Genomic DNA, 16,716 nt, shown 5'->3' on the forward strand with positions numbered 1-16,716 from the left:
TAACTTACAAGCTCAAAAGTAACATTTCACATGTATTCTTTTGGGTTCAAAGTGACGTCAGAATGACATTTTCAGTTTTCATACAGCCTATGCAGACATTGATTATGGAGGAATCAAATTATTTCTTTTCACCAAACTTCAGCAGATATTGATAAGATATCAAAGATTGCCATATGATAGGTATAGTCTTATATCACTGAGAAGCGATGGTGTCAAGATTTCAAATCAAAACTGACACGGTAATACCTTGTTAAGTTTCAAGGGGGCCGTACGTTGGCTATCACAGTGAAAGAGATAGAGGGAGAGATAGAGAGGGGAGAGAGAGAGAGGGAGAGAGAGAATGAGAGAGAGAGAGAATGCACCAAGTTTTTTGGATGTTGCACGATATGATAAGGAAGCTGTCAAGATCGTTGTTTAGGCGTCACTGCTCACGGGTATGCATGGATCTCGTACTGAAATGCCGGGTCGCTGTTATTTTCTTTCGTCTCGACGCCATCTCCCTGCTTTCACTATTCACTAAAACACCTGCCTGGGAAATGAACCAAATAACAAGCACAAGAGGCCTAGATGGCATCGTAGCCAACAGGATTTGTAATCGTATTAAGGTTTTCTTTCCCCTTTCACCTTCAAGATGTGGTATGGAGAGGAGAGAAAACAGTGGGGTATCTGTACACTGTGGAGTCGCTGCTGTAAAAAGGCGCTTTCCTGGCTCACGATCGATAACTAAATCTTTTTTCCGATGTCAGCGAGAATTATCTCTCGCGTTTGTTCAAGCGATTAAGGGAGAGAGCGCGAAAGAGAGAGAGGGAAGGAAAAGAGGGAGGGAGAGCCAGAATAGAGGGGAAAGAACACTCGCTTAGCCCTTTGAGCGAGATCACAATCTTTGCCTATTTATGACCACCGTATTGTCTAGCGCTAAATTGTCCCCGGCTTTTCCACACGCGCACAATAATTAGCCCTAGTCCATATTTATTAGGCAACCATGGCTTATTCGCGTTTGGCTTTCCAGCCGGCGCGGACCAATCAGCGAGCGCTGTTTCACCGGGCTGCCGTCAAACCATTTCAACAAGAACAACACTCCCGAGTCCGACCCGCAGCTCTGGCCTACAGATCCGGGTCGACAAAATCGATACACAATAAGACGGGGACGGACAAAAAAAAATGTCTCAAAACGATATCATACTTTCTTTACAAATGCAATCTAGCATGAAATAGCAGAAAAACTAACATTTTCTGTCGTTTTTAACTTTTCATAAGTACAACAGATATATGCAAAGTCTGGAGTAATCATACAATATTCTCAGGGAGTGAAGAAGCAAGGATAATTATGGTTAACAACATTAAATACCGCATCGAAACGAGTACATTTTTTAGCAGGACTTTCATGATAAATTTATTTCATCACAGTCATCAACTCAGATTTAAAAGCTTAATTGAGGATATGTTTTAGCGCAAAATGCAAAAGTTGAAAGTGAAGGCTGCAAAAGCATTATATAGTTTGTATTAGATGCCATGAGATTTTCCATTTCGATCCATTTCTACAGTTTCCCTTTCATGCACAAGGCATCATCAGAAATTGTTAATGTCCTCATTAAGAAAATCTATTCGAAATGGGAACATAGCATGTTAATGATCAAAGCACAGAGAAAATAACGAAACACGATGATTTATAGTACAGATCTCTACTCCGTCTCCGAGAGTAATTCCCAAACGAGCGGCATTTTCATGCAGTTTGACATTGTCAATGAATAACAGTTCCCCCATAGTGTTTTTAGTAAATTAGCAATATTAGGGCCTTTCTTGCTCCCTACATTCGATCATTTTCTTTTTAATTAGCCTTACAAATTCAGGTAAAATATTGAAGCTCTGCGTAGATTTGAATTCTTGTGTGATTATTGGAAATGCGCAAAAACGGGAAGTAAATTTATTGGCAGAATAGTTGAAATGAAATAGATCAAACTTTATAGGAAAGCGACAGGTAAAACGGGTAATTCAAATATTACTATATGAAAATGAAAGCATCACAATGAATACATAGAAAAAAAACCCCAATGTTTTCATTATTTGATTGAAAATCCATACCCCTTCCCTCCTGTGACATTCAGGCTCGCTCTGTTAGTGAATCAGTTTGTACCAATATACAGTGTGGGCGCTGCAGACACCGTGAAATTATGTCTTGTTTTGGAACACATTCTACCCCTCTGAGCATCATTTAAGGGTACCACGGAGTAATATCTTTGCATCAATTCCCGATTAATAACCATCATTGAGCGGCATTCCGATCAAAGGGCGAGTCCTAAATGGCGAACCGACGCTTTTCCAAGATGACATTAAGTCGGACTTCGCAGTACACACGGGTGGTATCCACCCCGACATTGTATTAGAACGCAGCATCCGCCAGTACAGTCATTCGGTATTCATTTTCACTGAGCCGCCGGACGGGTAATAGCGAAGTTGTTGCTAGGTTTGCTGCAGATGTCTAAGAGTCGCTCTCAACATGGTGTCTGTCATAAATCCACACTGTTCTTTTCTCTCACATCCTAACCCAGATCCCTACCAAGTCTTCGGTGCTACGAGTAGGACCCTAGCAAATCCTGGTAAGTTATCAATTCAAACACTTTTTTTTTCCAACACCATGATTTTTCTCTTTTCCAACAATCGCAATAGATGTATCGTATTATATGGATGTGTCATAGTTTTAGTAGTTAATTCATGAGAAGAACCGAGTAGAAAATATATAATCATCCTGTTTCTTTTAGACACATATTGCATGATTCTAACATCTTAAAGTTTCAGTTGTTTCCGTTTAAGGTCAAAATTAAAGAAAAATGGCGGCCCCCATTTAGGAAGAGTCATGCTGGACGTACGCTTTAAACTACTCATTGTCAAAATATTCCACTAACAATGTTCCTGCGTAGTCCACGATGACAAGATAAGTAAATCATTTGACAGAACCACACTTTATGCATATTGTTTGTTAGGTTCAACTGAATACAGTAGTTCAAACATGTTGTGATGTTGGTTAGCTACTCTTGTTGTGTGTCTGGCTCTATTCGCGTTTCTTTATGCTACCATCGCACATCGCTTTCGCATCCATTTCTCCCCTTCCTTCACCCAGCGCGATGCCATGAGAATAGGTCTACTTCTCCATTCCGCCCTGCGTTACACTTTCCATTTAAAATACTAGCAAACACCACTCATGTAACTTTAACAGAAAACATAAATGTATCACCGAAATAAAGTTAGCTATTGGGTTTCGCTTTCGAGCATTTCATTTGAACTCTCTCTAAACTAACAATCGATATTGACCATGCTATATAACGGGTATGATTATTATGTCCTAATATTATACGCGGAAGAAAATACCATTTCAGTGCATTTACCCATGCAACCTCATGTTATGTACTTTACATATCACGGTAAAGATAATGTTTGCAAATCATTCCATGAAATCATTCCTCGTTCATTTTCATCCTTTCATGATTTTATTTTTCCGAAGCTTGCGAAATTATTTTGGTTTTCCTTACTCCATCGATTTGCAACAGATTTCTCACATTGGTACCTCTCTGTTGTCATTTTCTCGCCAGTTATTCCCAGTGATTGGCAAAACCTGCAATCCGTGATATTAGCACTGAGGCATAACAAAGGTACGACCTCATTCCAATTCTATCCTTATGATCCAGAGAATTAAGCATCTGCCTTGTGCTAGTTTTGTTTTGTCGTTGATTTTGACTTGAGCCCGGCTGCATTGGTGCACCTGATATACCGTAATAATTGATAGAAAGCATTCATAAGATGAGTTTGCATGGAGTATTGGAATTTAATCAATGTTCAGTTCTTGCTCGAAGCATATGAATTTAGAAATGAAGAACAGATAAATGCCCGAAGATTGTTTGAGTGCATGGTTTGTGCATTGTCCCATGCTATGTCTTGCATGTGTCCTGTCAGTCCAAAATGCCTGCTAAGTGACGGTTCTCATTTTACCAATACGCAACACAGCAATGTGTTGTAAGGAATGTTTCGCATCCTGGTGGAAAATTGTAAAACATCGAGGCAATGCTGTCATTTTAGTATTAGGCCTACACTGTTTGAAGAAGGAAATAAAGACAAACGAGGGGAAAAGATTTTGAAGTCGTTTTGTCATCTCAGGATGAGGGCTGATTTGTGTTTTTTTTTTTCTTATTGTCCATTACACGATGTCAGAGATACTAGGTTTAATAGTTTTCGTCTTTTTTATGCGCGTGCGTTTGGTATGAAGAACAAAAATGCATAAAGTTCTATTTTCATCTCTTTCTTTGAGGGAGAAGGACTGGGTAAGATTTTGCGTCGTCATTTGCACTTAGTAAATTGAACAATGAATGGCTATAGATTTCTTCGCCCATGAAAGTCTGTAGATATTAAGCTGGAAATAAAAATGAGAATGGGAAAATCCGATCCTTCTCTGTCTCGGTCTTTCTTGGCTTTTCGACTTTTCACCCCTTCAATTTCCCGAGAGCGTGGCGGCCGATCCGGCGTCGCCGCGTCTCCCTGCTATCGTCGGGAAAGTTCCCCGCGTGTCTCAAGTTACCACTCCGTAGATCATTCAGCTACTTATGGCATCGGTGCGTGACGCGTAAGAGATGCGCTCGCGACCCGCCAGCGCTCTCTCGTCCCCAGCCAGCGCAGCCCCGTAGCCTGAGGCGGCAATACAAGCCTATCTCCGGTAAGCGTAGAAGACAATTCGGCCGAGTTCGCTGGATATCAGAAAACATGGGCAGAAAGAAAAAAGGGGAGGACTTGAGGATAAGAAGAGAGAAAAAGGCAGAAATCACTTTGGGTGTAGGGCAGCGACTGGAGCGCACAAAGTTCTGTGTAGGGTTTTTCTGGATGGAGAGGCCGATCCAGTTCCGCGGCAAAGAGGCCTTCGAGGAGCCTCTTCACTCTGGAGTTTGTCGTCCCGGAGAAAGAAGATGCAGATTTGTCGATGTCGATACCTTGAGGCTGTACTGGCTTTACACCGACTCCACATTATCTCTCATTGCTTTCTAATTATACAGAGAGGGTCAGATTCGAGCGCGTATTACTCGAGCTCGACGCGGAGGAAGATTGTTTTCGGCTCTTTCACGGCGGTTTTGCTGTTACCACACGAGTGCTACATGGCAGCTATACTTCCCTTCCCTCTTTCCTGTTAGTTTTGCGCGAAATCTCAGCACAAGGCGGTAAACACACCAGTGACGTAACCCAGATTGTGACGTCATCTCCAAGTTCTATTTTCAGAAAATACTTCACAAGCACGTTATATAGCGAATATATGATCTTTGATATTATCTATGTACATTGATATTGTTATCTTATTTAGCTCTCTCGCCTTACTGGTCTATTTATAACTGTGTTTGTCAGACGGTGTTAAGTGGGGAATCTTTTGCAGTCTGAAAGCATTTTGTGACACGATTCACTGAAATACTTGGTAGGGCGGAGTATAACTTTAAGAAGAATGGTTGATTCGTATCATGGATTGCATGATCCTGCTGCATGTCAGTCTTCTTAATGAAAAAACATTGCATTTTTTTTTTGTTCAGAAAATCATGGTAAAAAGTAGAAAACTAGCTTTGTGCTGTGCATGACGTTAATCAGAAGAAAAGTTATAAAGTGGTCAATAAATAGCTGGAGGCTGTTTACAAACAAAAAAGGGGATCTCACCTTATGCTCATCAAACTTTTTTCTCCTTCTTACTATGTGCTGAAAACTAATGTATGGTTAAAACAGTAAATAAAAGAATAGCAAATAATATGTTTATCAAAACGAGCATGCCGATGGTAGGGTGTAATTGACAAAATGACGATGTGCGAGGATACCACAATGCCAAATGCACAAGCGTATACTCGTTTATAAAAGAAGGTGAATCGGGTTGTTTGATTATCCACTACTAGTATACTGCCAGTGCGGCAGAGTTGTAGAAGCGATATCATGATGACGTCACCATTCACTTATTAAACAGAAAAGAGAAAGGATAAAACTTCATCGGCGGCCACAGCCGGCGACTGTATCGCGCATGCGCAATGACTGCTGGCGTTGAAAGCGCGCGGGAAGACAGGGAGAGGAAGCTAGCGGAAAGCATAGTAATCAGACGTGTTTAAGCAGATGTGGCTGACCAAATAGCCAGCCGTCCTAATCGTGCAGCTGAATTTACCGTCGATCACCCGATGGCTGGCAGCTGAGTCGCACTGTGGACAACGATAGGAGATGCAACAGGTTTTCGTCTTGCAGACAGGGCGAGAAGACGGAAATAGACATTAAAATCTCTATTCATATCATTAAAACAGAATTATACAAATCGCGTTGATAATTTCAGAAAAAAGGAGTCAGATACGAAGAATTTAATTGGAACGCTCGATTAATTAAAGGAGGCAGTTGAATATCCTGAATTATGTTGAATCAAGACCGAATAACAACAAGGATACATCAACTGGAATACTAGAGCGGCCATGATGAGGGGAAAAAGGAGCACCTCGCGAAGTGATATAAAAAGCATCAGTGATCAGGTCAAGTAGTGACAGGTATAGACTATAAGCCTAAACAAAATACTGTATCAACAATCAAACTCTGTAAACCATAACTTATCTACATCAGGGCTTAACTGAATCTTCCACTGGAAATATGAATATATAAAAAAGAAATCAACTATCAAAATCTCGGCTTAAACTGAAAAAAATGCCAGAAACACACACAAACCATAATGACACAGAGGATATTCCAGGAGCGTTACTGAAAAAAAAGTGTTCAATTCAGCGATATATTGCAGCGAACTTAAACCCAGATAAGACAAAGAGTGTCAACGTATTTAGTGATCTCAAACCTTAAAGATAGTATAAAAATGAATCTAGTGGCTGGCATGATTTCAGCTTTTGGTCGACCAGAAGGGAAAAACACACAAAACATGAGGGTGGGTGGAGGAAGGAGAGAGACGGAAGGAGACAGACAGTGGAGGTTGATGGGAGAAACTCGACGGGTGTGGTTTAGCTCTTTAATGAGTATGAGCTTTTATTGGCGCGTGAATAAACTCGGGCCGTCTGATTTCGGTTGTCATTAGTTTGCTTTCCTAACGGCCTCATCGACTTTCTGTCACAAGATTAGATCCGGCATCTTCTGAGTGCCAATCATTGTCGTGTCCTCTCAGAACTCAGCTAAGATCGAAATTTTGCCCACGTGTTTGTCGACATTTTCATTTCAGGGAAGAACTAAAGACTTTCAATATTTCGAGTGAAGGTCCACCGCGAACCAAATATTTTCAAACAAGCTGCAATCTTTGGAAATAAGACTACAGATTATACCTTTATAAAGCATTTCCCAAGAATCACCGGACGCAACATAAACATGAAGCTTTATAAATGTTGAAATAAATTCTCGAAATTACTTATTTTTATTTTGATAAAAATGGTTTCAATACGTTTCTAAAATCGACATTCTATTTTATTAAGCTCTAAAAAGCCCCAGCTCTGGGTCTTTCTTGCTTTTATATTAGAAGAATTACTTTAGGTGTACTGATGCAACTTGAATCCCAAATAGACATCTAATCTACATTTCATGAAACACTGTTATGTGAGAACGTTATGTTACAAAGGTCCCAAAACTTTTGCACCACAATATTGTTGTGTATCTCGGAATGTATTTTCTCAAATTGAAGGGTTTTTTTTTTTCTTCAAACAAACCGATTCTAACATTTTGAAGGGAAGGGGTTTCCGCGTAAAATACCGATGATTTCAACTCATCGTGTCTGAATCGAGATAGAATTGTCGACATAATGAAGAGATTACACGTCATGAAACAGCTATGTGTATACCACAGATAGGGAGAAAACACACACACATACACACACACAAGCACATTATGTACTTATTCGAGACTCAGAAAATCATTGCCAACACGACCACGAACGGTGGCTCGCTAGAAAAGACTCGTGTTAGATTTTATTGACTTTCCGAATCAGTGAAACAGTACGGCGGGAAAAATCCCAAGAAACGAGTACGTTCTCTTGGCAGGCTTTCTTCACTGCTATCCTTTACCTCAACAACAGTTTCCATCTCTGACTGTGCTTGTCTAAGCAGGGAATCACTGACTTCGAGAAGCAAAGCCTTTCCATTCTCTCTCTTCTCTACATCCTACATAGCAAATATAGATAGTGCCGGGTTTTGATTACCAAAATCTTTTTTAAAAGTCCATACTTCTACAGCTATACAGCATCCAACGAACTTCTTAGCAGAAGTGGTACGAAAGTTTGCTATTCTATGTTATTTAGAATTATTTTTAATTCTATAGGTTGACAAGCGATAGCGCAATCTAAATATCAACACAGTCAATGTCAAGTATTTTACTATTCCCATTACTTTAAGAATAATAAAATCATCTCAGTTCATTTTCTACACTCGGACAGGCATTGCATTATTTCCCTTTTGTGTGTGTCATACGTTCCCTTTAAATTCTTTGCGAGACACCTTTCTAACGCAGGATGAGATATAATAAACCAACTCAGGACAAACCACAGACATTGGCATTGCAAAGAATCTTCGTTTCTGGTCCGCGAAGGACGGTATACCACTGAGATGTTCACAAACAAATATTTTGGACACGAGAAAATAAAGAGACACACGGAGCGAGCATGTAAGTATGCGTGTGTGTAAGTGATTGTGTAGGGGAGTGGAATGGGCAAAAAACAAAATATTGGTTGATCTTGATTTTTGGCGCCATTGCAAATATCGCGAATGATTCAGGCTGATCGTCTGAGAATACCCTCTCCTAAGAACACGCTTGTGTGCTTCCTCAAGGCCCACTCCTTTCCATCGAGCGCTGCGGGGCACGCAGCGCCGACAATGGCTGCTTCCAGCTTAGCACAACATCCCAACATATTCACGCTACGTCTCAACAATCCTGTTAATAAACGGGGATGCGAGCAAAATCACGCTTCCTTAAATCATTCAGAAATGTCATGAGAGAGCTGCATTATGCTTATGAATGAACTCAGGTATTTAATAACGCCTTGCGAGTGACGACGAGCCGACAATCAGGCCAGAGTTTGTGCAGAGTTGTAGCGCGAGCAGTTGCCAAGAGGGAGGAAGGTCAACTGATTCAACTGAATTCCTTGAATCGGCTTTTCTCAGTCCATTTGATTCCAAGCCTGGAAGGAAGGGGGGGGGGGGGTGGTGGGTGCAAGAAATTGTCGCAGCGAAAGGAATCACGTTCCGTGGTGAATAATTCTTCCGTGTGTACATCTACTCAAAAAACGTCAACATCGTCGCTTGAAAGATTCTTTTAGGCCGCAAAGGCGAAGCAGGCAAAATAGTTTTTCAAGGACTTGAGGTTTATTTCAATGACAAGCCTAGCCTTGCAAATCTACCTACGAGCTGCTTCAGCTAAAGGGGGACCTCAGGAGCAATTCAAAGCCTTTTGTCTTTTCACGGCTCCTAGCGCGGCACGGTTGAGCTTCAATTTTTTCCTAGCTCAAAGATATAGAATTCACACTGTCTTAGTTTAAAACGGGCTTTGTAGAATGATCTTGACGCCGAGAGGATAGAATGGAAATGGAAAACTGTCATAGCGACCACGCAGCCTTATTATCGACGTTATTCCATTAACTCTCCTTATTAAGAGAGTAGCTTTGTCTTGGCTTTCTGTATCCTGCGTGCTAGCATCCGGTACACATCCCAAGTCGCGGGGCGAGAGGCGCATGACAGTGCGAGAGTGTATAAAAGAACAAAATAATAATGTGCACGTGAAGAAGTAAAACTCAGAATTGCAACAAAAATTGAATTAGTTACTTCGGAAAGTTTGTGTGTTTGTCGAACCTAACATCTGTCAAAATACCAATGAAGGACGCTTCCTGGGGTGATGAAATACTTAATTCCATTTGACTAAAAAATGACGTCCAATTGCTAGGGAAAGTATTATGACAGACACAGATAATAAATGACTTGTGAAAATACCATAGATTGCTATTATCACTATATTCTAAATGCAGTGCTCCAAATGACTAAACTGATTTTCTTTCATTCTCTCACTTTTCTCCCACTTGTCCCTTCTCGTCATCTTTTCATTCTTCACTCTTTATGATTTTTCCTTTCTTATCCTCTTTCTAAACTTATCCTCACGTGAAACACACTGCTTTATTTCCCCTCCTCTCCTTCCCTTTCTTCATCTTCTTTCATTCTGTCTCTCCAGGGAGTGGTCAGATCCAGCTGTGGCAGTTCCTATTGGAACTCCTGTCTGACAGCTCCAATGCAAACTGCATCACTTGGGAAGGGACGAACGGCGAGTTTAAGATGACCGACCCGGATGAAGTGGCGCGGAGATGGGGTGAGAGGAAGAGCAAGCCTAACATGAACTACGACAAACTTAGCAGAGCGCTGAGATATTACTATGACAAGAACATCATGACCAAAGTTCACGGTAAACGCTACGCCTACAAGTTCGACTTCGCAGGGTTGGCGCAGGCGATGCAACCCGTCCAGGCTGATCCAAGCATGTATCGGTACCAGTCGGACCTATCGTATCTCCAGGGCTACCATCATCCAACAAAGCTTAATTTCGTGGGCACACCCATCCCGTCAACCAATGCTAGCCTCTTCAGCCCGCACAGTTCTTACTGGTCATCCCCGAGTGCGGCCAACATCTACCCAAGTGGCCACGTGACACACCCCCATGCTGGTCACATGTCTTCACACATAGGGACTTACTACGGATAACATTAAGTGTCCTTCGATCCCACATCGAACTCTTGTACAACATAGACTCTTTTTATGAAGTGCCATCTCTTGTTTTGTATTGTGTAAGGGAAATCCGACAAAACATGATGATCCTCTATTGATCGCGATCTTATTAAAAAAAATACACACACAAGAAACTGAAAAGATCGACACAGTGATTACCTCTGCACCGAGTGGTGAGTGATCCGATCGCCATCTATCGATCATCAAAGACTTACAACGCGAGGATTGCTAAAGACAGTGAATCTCTCCTTATCGTAGCCTTGAAAGAAATCCAAAATACTAAGAAATTGTATCGACGTGGACCGTCACCGGGTGAATGACCTTTGTTAGACAGTGCAGCAGTGCTCCTCTAGAGCAGGGTCAACACTAGAGGGCGTATTTCATTATAGCAGAAGATATCTATCATGGAATAAAGAAATTCTGAATATATCGTTGATTTATATAATGCTTGAATCAAGTGAATTAGTTTTAGCCCATCCATTGACTTAGTTAGCTGCATGATACTCAGAAACTATATTACATGTTTTAAGATGTCTTTCGTTTTTCTTGTTTGAATATGTACACGAAACTTATTTCTCAAGGACTCTTTGCAATTGCATTTTATGATTTTGTAAAAATCGTTATTTCATTTTGTATATGTATTTACTTGATGTCTTATTTTAGGATCGTCTCCTAATTTGATCCACTACTCTGAAGATAAAATATTTACTGAGTCCTGTAGCTCACATGACAATTACGGTGATATGTCCATACGTTCTATATCCGCAGTATTATATACGTAGTTGTTTCGGTCAAAATACAGGCATGTCCTCCAGCACTCCAATGAGACAAACGGACACCATTGCTGACGGTGTAGTGACACATTATCACGTCATGACTGAACTATGCTTTTGTTCCACCGTGTAAACCATTAATGAATTGGCAAATCCTGATGAGCAAACAGTCATCAGATTTTTGCTTTTTTTAGAGTAATTCACAGTCATCAATATCAATTGACCACTGAGACAGTGCAATGTCAGTACTTCGATTTATTTTCCTTTTTCAGTTCGTTTCATTGACTGTTCCAGACTTTCGTTCTTTGGTACGGGTATGATACAGCAGCAGATATATGATCTAGATCTTATCTTTTATGTTCAGTAGTGTTTTCGATATTTTGCTCATAGAATGATCCCAATAAATTAACTACAAACGTTGCCTATATTTTCTTACGTACTTTCTTACGTATTTCTTGTCTTCAAGAAGACATTCCACTCTCCTGTGTTGTTCCAAACCCATAAACGTTAGCCGCTCTATGCTCGCAGCGTGGATTAGCTTTTTTGAAAAGATAATAACATTTCTCTGTGCCATCTAATCGATGTCAACATTTCAAATTGACGAATAAATTACCGTACTTGAAAAAGCTTAAAAGCGCCCTCTACACAATTATCCTCTATTTGAATCCACTGCCAATTTGGGAAATGAAAGTCTGTTCAGCAATATTCTCTGTAAAGAGAACGTTCCGAGAAGAAGGGTTTTGTGTGTAATGTCACAGTCTACCTTATTTTGACAAATGTCATTTTGCAGTTTGTATCAGAGATCAAACTCAATTCATTAACTGGCATTTAATGTTCATGTCCGTGTTTTCAGTTTGCTTCAAAGCTTGTGATTTGTAAACCACGAGCTTTAATTCATTCTGTTAGTTGCAGCATGTTTAGGTAACAACCGTTTCGCAGCGCCTCGTTTTGTTCTAATAATTTAAAGGAGGTTGTCTTCGGACATAGTCCTATTCATTTAACACAATATTTGGTTTATGCCATTACTTGCTTATTGCTTGATACTGTGAAAACATTTGTTTTTTTTTTCTGTTTGCTTTTGGGTAGGTTTGGATAGTATACAGGCTTGTCGTAAATCTTGTCTCTGTCTAAAGCTTGCCAAGAGACGTGTTGCAATCTAAGTGTGTATAATGCAGCTTATTGCATCTCATCTTGCTCAGTTATCAGTGGACTGTGAAAACACCAACTCCATGCCTGACTGAAGACACCATCAGTCGTAGGCCAAGGTTTGGTGGTTTCTAAGCAATACGAAGGTGCGTGCTCGGAGATAAAACACAAGTTTCCTTTAGCTCTGAATGTGCTCTACTCTAAAGGTGGTTATAAAACGTGCAATAAAGAGTGTTGCAAATCATTTTATTTTCTGTTTTAAAAGCAGGCTCAAAGCATTTGTGATAACTTATGTTCGACGCACATTCCATTTCTTTTCTTTTTACTTTGCAATTATGGTCAGGAATTTTCCTTCTGCTATTTTACTTTGTTCTCGCTGCAATCTACAAGTCTTGATTTTATATTTGATGAACTTGCGTAGTGCAGTGCAAGCTTTGTTGGGATTGTTTGATAGTCTCCTGTCAGTGTAATGTATACACTATATAAAAAAAAAATCTTTACTGATGTTTATTTCACAACTCATGATGTAGAGCAAGCTTCTACTTAATTCTTTTCTCTTGTCGATCCGATTACTCTTCCTTCTATTAAAAAAAAAGATAGATATCACACCTTCAGTGAAGCGGTGAGTTTTATTTTGTCCACAAATATCGAAAGAGAGCAGGGAAATCCGTTTTCACATTCTGAAACGATCTTGCCAACATTTCAGTGTGTTTATAAACTAAAAGAATGTTTATAAACAATATGTGCACAATTGATTATATGTATGATATTATGACCAGAAATCCAAGTAGTATTATGTACTTAAATGTAGAATATACCGCGCAATACAAAGTTGAAACTATAAATGACTTTTAATGAATTTTATGTTGATAATGTATATGTTTTTACTGACGTTGACGTAATAAAAGTTTGTATTTTGCGCATGTACAAAAGCAAGGAAAATAAAGATCAGTTTTTGATTTATTAACATCTGACTGCCAATATTTTCCTTGACAGAATGATAACTGCACTACACATCTAATGTGAGAGAGGAAGAGGCTTCGAAGCAAAATATGCCGAACATCGTAACAAATGAGAAGACAGATCAAACAGAATGAAAACGTATGGTGTTAATTATAACAGTAACAAATGGCTATGAAAACATGAGCAAGTTTATGATGATGTCCTTCGCAAACTCAGTAATATCTTTCAGAAATGTGTCAGGAAGGTCACAGAGCGGGAAAGACTGGCATCGTTGTAAACACAACAATAAGACATAACGACCTCTAAATAACACTGAATTCATCAAATCTGTGATTACATAAGATTACGATATGGTACACAAAAAGACTGTCGCTTACCTTGGAACGCAACTCTATATTCTTAGCAATTTTTATGTTCATAATTGTATTTCAAAACGACCAATGTTCAATCAATTTGATTCAAGTATATTTCAAAGAATCGTAAATTATGGCAGCCTACTTGTTTGCATATTATATTATGTAAATGTGTGAGGCCTATAGTAGGTACTATGGTAGCTTTCACACATACGAAATGTAGAAGACATTTCGATAGACAGTGTGAAGAGCATTCCAGTGTATGCCGTTACTTTAAAGGAAAATATATTCCTTTATTTTCTTTAGATTAAAAACAGTGATAATTGAAGAAGACACAGAGGTCACATTAGTAGAAAGCAGAGATAGACGGACAAATAAGAAAAAATGAAAAGCAAGACAGAAAAGTAAAAGGAAGAGAAAGAGGAAAGATCATTGTATGCCTTCGTGTGTGTATAATATGTGTGTATGTGTGTGGGTGTGTATGTGTATGTGTATGTGTGTGCATGCGTTCATGTTGGAGTCTGGATTAGTATTTGTGTTTATGCCTTCGCATTTACTTTGTCTGCACCACTATTACATACATCACACAAGTAGGTCTTCCACGCTCCTCCCCTAAAAACAAAAAAAACAAAACAAAAAAAACAAAACAATAGATTTTCTTATGGTGTCATTCGAATTGTTTCCCCTTTGGTTGTTTGCGAGATCACAGCCAAAAGCTAGCATGTTAGTTACCACTGGACAATGCATATAGGGAGTCATATAGGTGTCCCTTTCACACTGTGCCACTGCACGACATTTGCCCCCATGTGTGATGTGTCGAGGGTCGGTTTGTCCACGTATTTCCATCGCGCTTATACAAACAATCAAGCGGACATCGAACTATCTTCAGACTCTTTCGTATGACAATATTCGGCATGTTTGTGGCTTTTGTTGGTTTTAAGGAGGAAATTGCTATGTTTCTGCCCAGAATAAACACTGCACAACATGAGAGGTTCATTTCCCAGGAGCATAATGGAAGAGGGCGGCAATCCCGAGGCTATGGGCGAAAATGACGAGATGCCTTGAATTGCAAACTTGATGAAGAGAAAAGGTCCATTTCCGTCTCCTCGAGTCGTGTGCCCGAGCCCGTCAGGTAACTGTGACGTGTACACGATCTGTATGAGTACACGCGAGAGCGCGGCACGCGTCACCACGTGCAAATGCGCTAGCTTGCGGGCGGAGAAAGAAGGAGCAGGGTTAATGAAAAAAAAAAAAAATCTTGGATGCCTCTCTCTCTCTCTCTATTCAGAGGTAAATCAGTGGGGAACAATAGGCAGCTATACAGAGTTGGGAAAATTCTTCGAATGGATTTTTCACACCCCGCAGGGAAGTACAGCCCGTCAAACAATGGCAGGGAAAGTTGTAGCACCGGACCTTCCCCCATCCTGTTAGTCTTATGTCTGCCTTTGTTTTATGGTGTGTGTACACGAGTGGAGAGGGGAGAGAGAGTGAAATGTGTGCATGGAATTAGGATGAAAAGATGTGTTATTTGTTCTGTGAACGAGCTGACTACACGTGCTGCAGACCTTGTACGAGCTAGCTGTGAGCGCCATGCGTGCCCACGAGCTGGAGCGTGGATGCGCTGCCTCGACCAACCCTCCCGGGGCGATGGCGCAAAGCGTGCCGCTAAGCTTGACAACTCCTAATCGAACGTTCTGATTTTTGCACGTGCAAAATGACTTTTCTGCCAACCTTAAATCTCCTCTCTCCACTTCTACTTTTTTGAATACTTGACTCAACGTCTATCTCCCTCTCTCCCTTCCTCCCTCTCCCTCTCCCTCTCTCTCTCAATTTTTCTTTCGTCTGCTCTCTATAATTCTCGATAAAGCCCATTTCCCCGTCTGAATTGAGTCTGAATTGGTGACCAACCGAGCGAATGTTTATACCATTTATTATGTAATATTGACACTTTCTTTTGACTTTACTAAAGGCGTATTTACTTTTCCTTCTTCTTCAAAGAACAACGTTTTGCGACTTTCATGTTTTCAGTATCTTTGATCTCTTATTACACGAGGGTTCCTAGTTTACAATTAGTTTTCACTTCCCTTTGTTCATCCTTTTCATCTCAATCTATAGTTTCAACCTCTGCTGGTTTTTTCGTCTTCCTCTAATCCACATACCGGAGATGCTAATATGGGCCAGCATGGGGGCCAGTTTCACGTTTTTCATCCGGTCTATCTGTCTGATTTTACACCAGCAACGATAACCTAATTATTTTACTGTCTACTTAATCCATTCCTGCACTTTGAATACATTGTTTATGTGTGATATATCTTTATCCTCGTCTTAACTCCTCTCCCTTTTTCATCCTCCCATATCAGTGAACATTCATCCTTCCATCTCTGATATATCTTTTCCTTCCTTGTCCCTCCTTCCTCTCCTCCTCCTCCTCCTCCTCCTCCTCTTCCTCCTCCTCCTCCTACCACCGTGTCCTCAGTCCTCCCAGCTGCCTCCATCCCTGTTCCCATTTCTCATCTATTTGGGGCGTGTCTGGACGCCGCACAAGCCCGAGACCGTGTTTCCAGACCAAGGCCACCTCTCAACCGCCGGAAATGTTTTGTCCTCCACCTGATTTCCTTAGTTTTCCCCCGAAAGTTCCAGTTCTCTAGGAGGTCATCGTGAAAAGCATCCCCCTTTCTCATTAGCGCCATCGATTTCAAACCGCCTTGGTCATTCAGGACGAAAGAGGATGGGGTACTTTGC

General features: G+C 40.5%; 1 protein-coding gene across 3 annotated transcripts in view; it reads left to right on the forward strand.

Moving 5' to 3' along the window:
* LOC139721022 (transcriptional regulator Erg-like) overlaps positions 1-13,589 on the forward strand; it is a 77,580-nt gene extending 63,991 nt beyond the window's left edge. For 2 of the 3 annotated variants that reach the window (XM_071632351.1, XM_071632353.1), the window contains 3 exons: positions 2,550-2,597; positions 3,588-3,647; positions 10,192-13,589. In XM_071632351.1, the coding sequence (XP_071488452.1) occupies positions 2,550-2,597; positions 3,588-3,647; positions 10,192-10,715 (632 nt within the window). In that variant the 3' untranslated portion in view covers positions 10,716-13,589. The remainder of the gene's footprint in view (positions 1-2,549; positions 2,598-3,587; positions 3,648-10,191) is intronic. The other variant, XM_071632352.1, reaches the window with a different exon arrangement.
* Positions 13,590-16,716: the final 3,127 nt, after the last annotated feature.

The sequence above is a fragment of the Diadema antillarum genome, unplaced genomic scaffold, assembly GCF_040938485.1.
Source record: "Diadema antillarum isolate AM-2024a unplaced genomic scaffold, OU_Dant_1.0 scf00000136, whole genome shotgun sequence".
NCBI classification, from domain to species: domain Eukaryota; kingdom Metazoa; phylum Echinodermata; class Echinoidea; order Diadematoida; family Diadematidae; genus Diadema; species Diadema antillarum.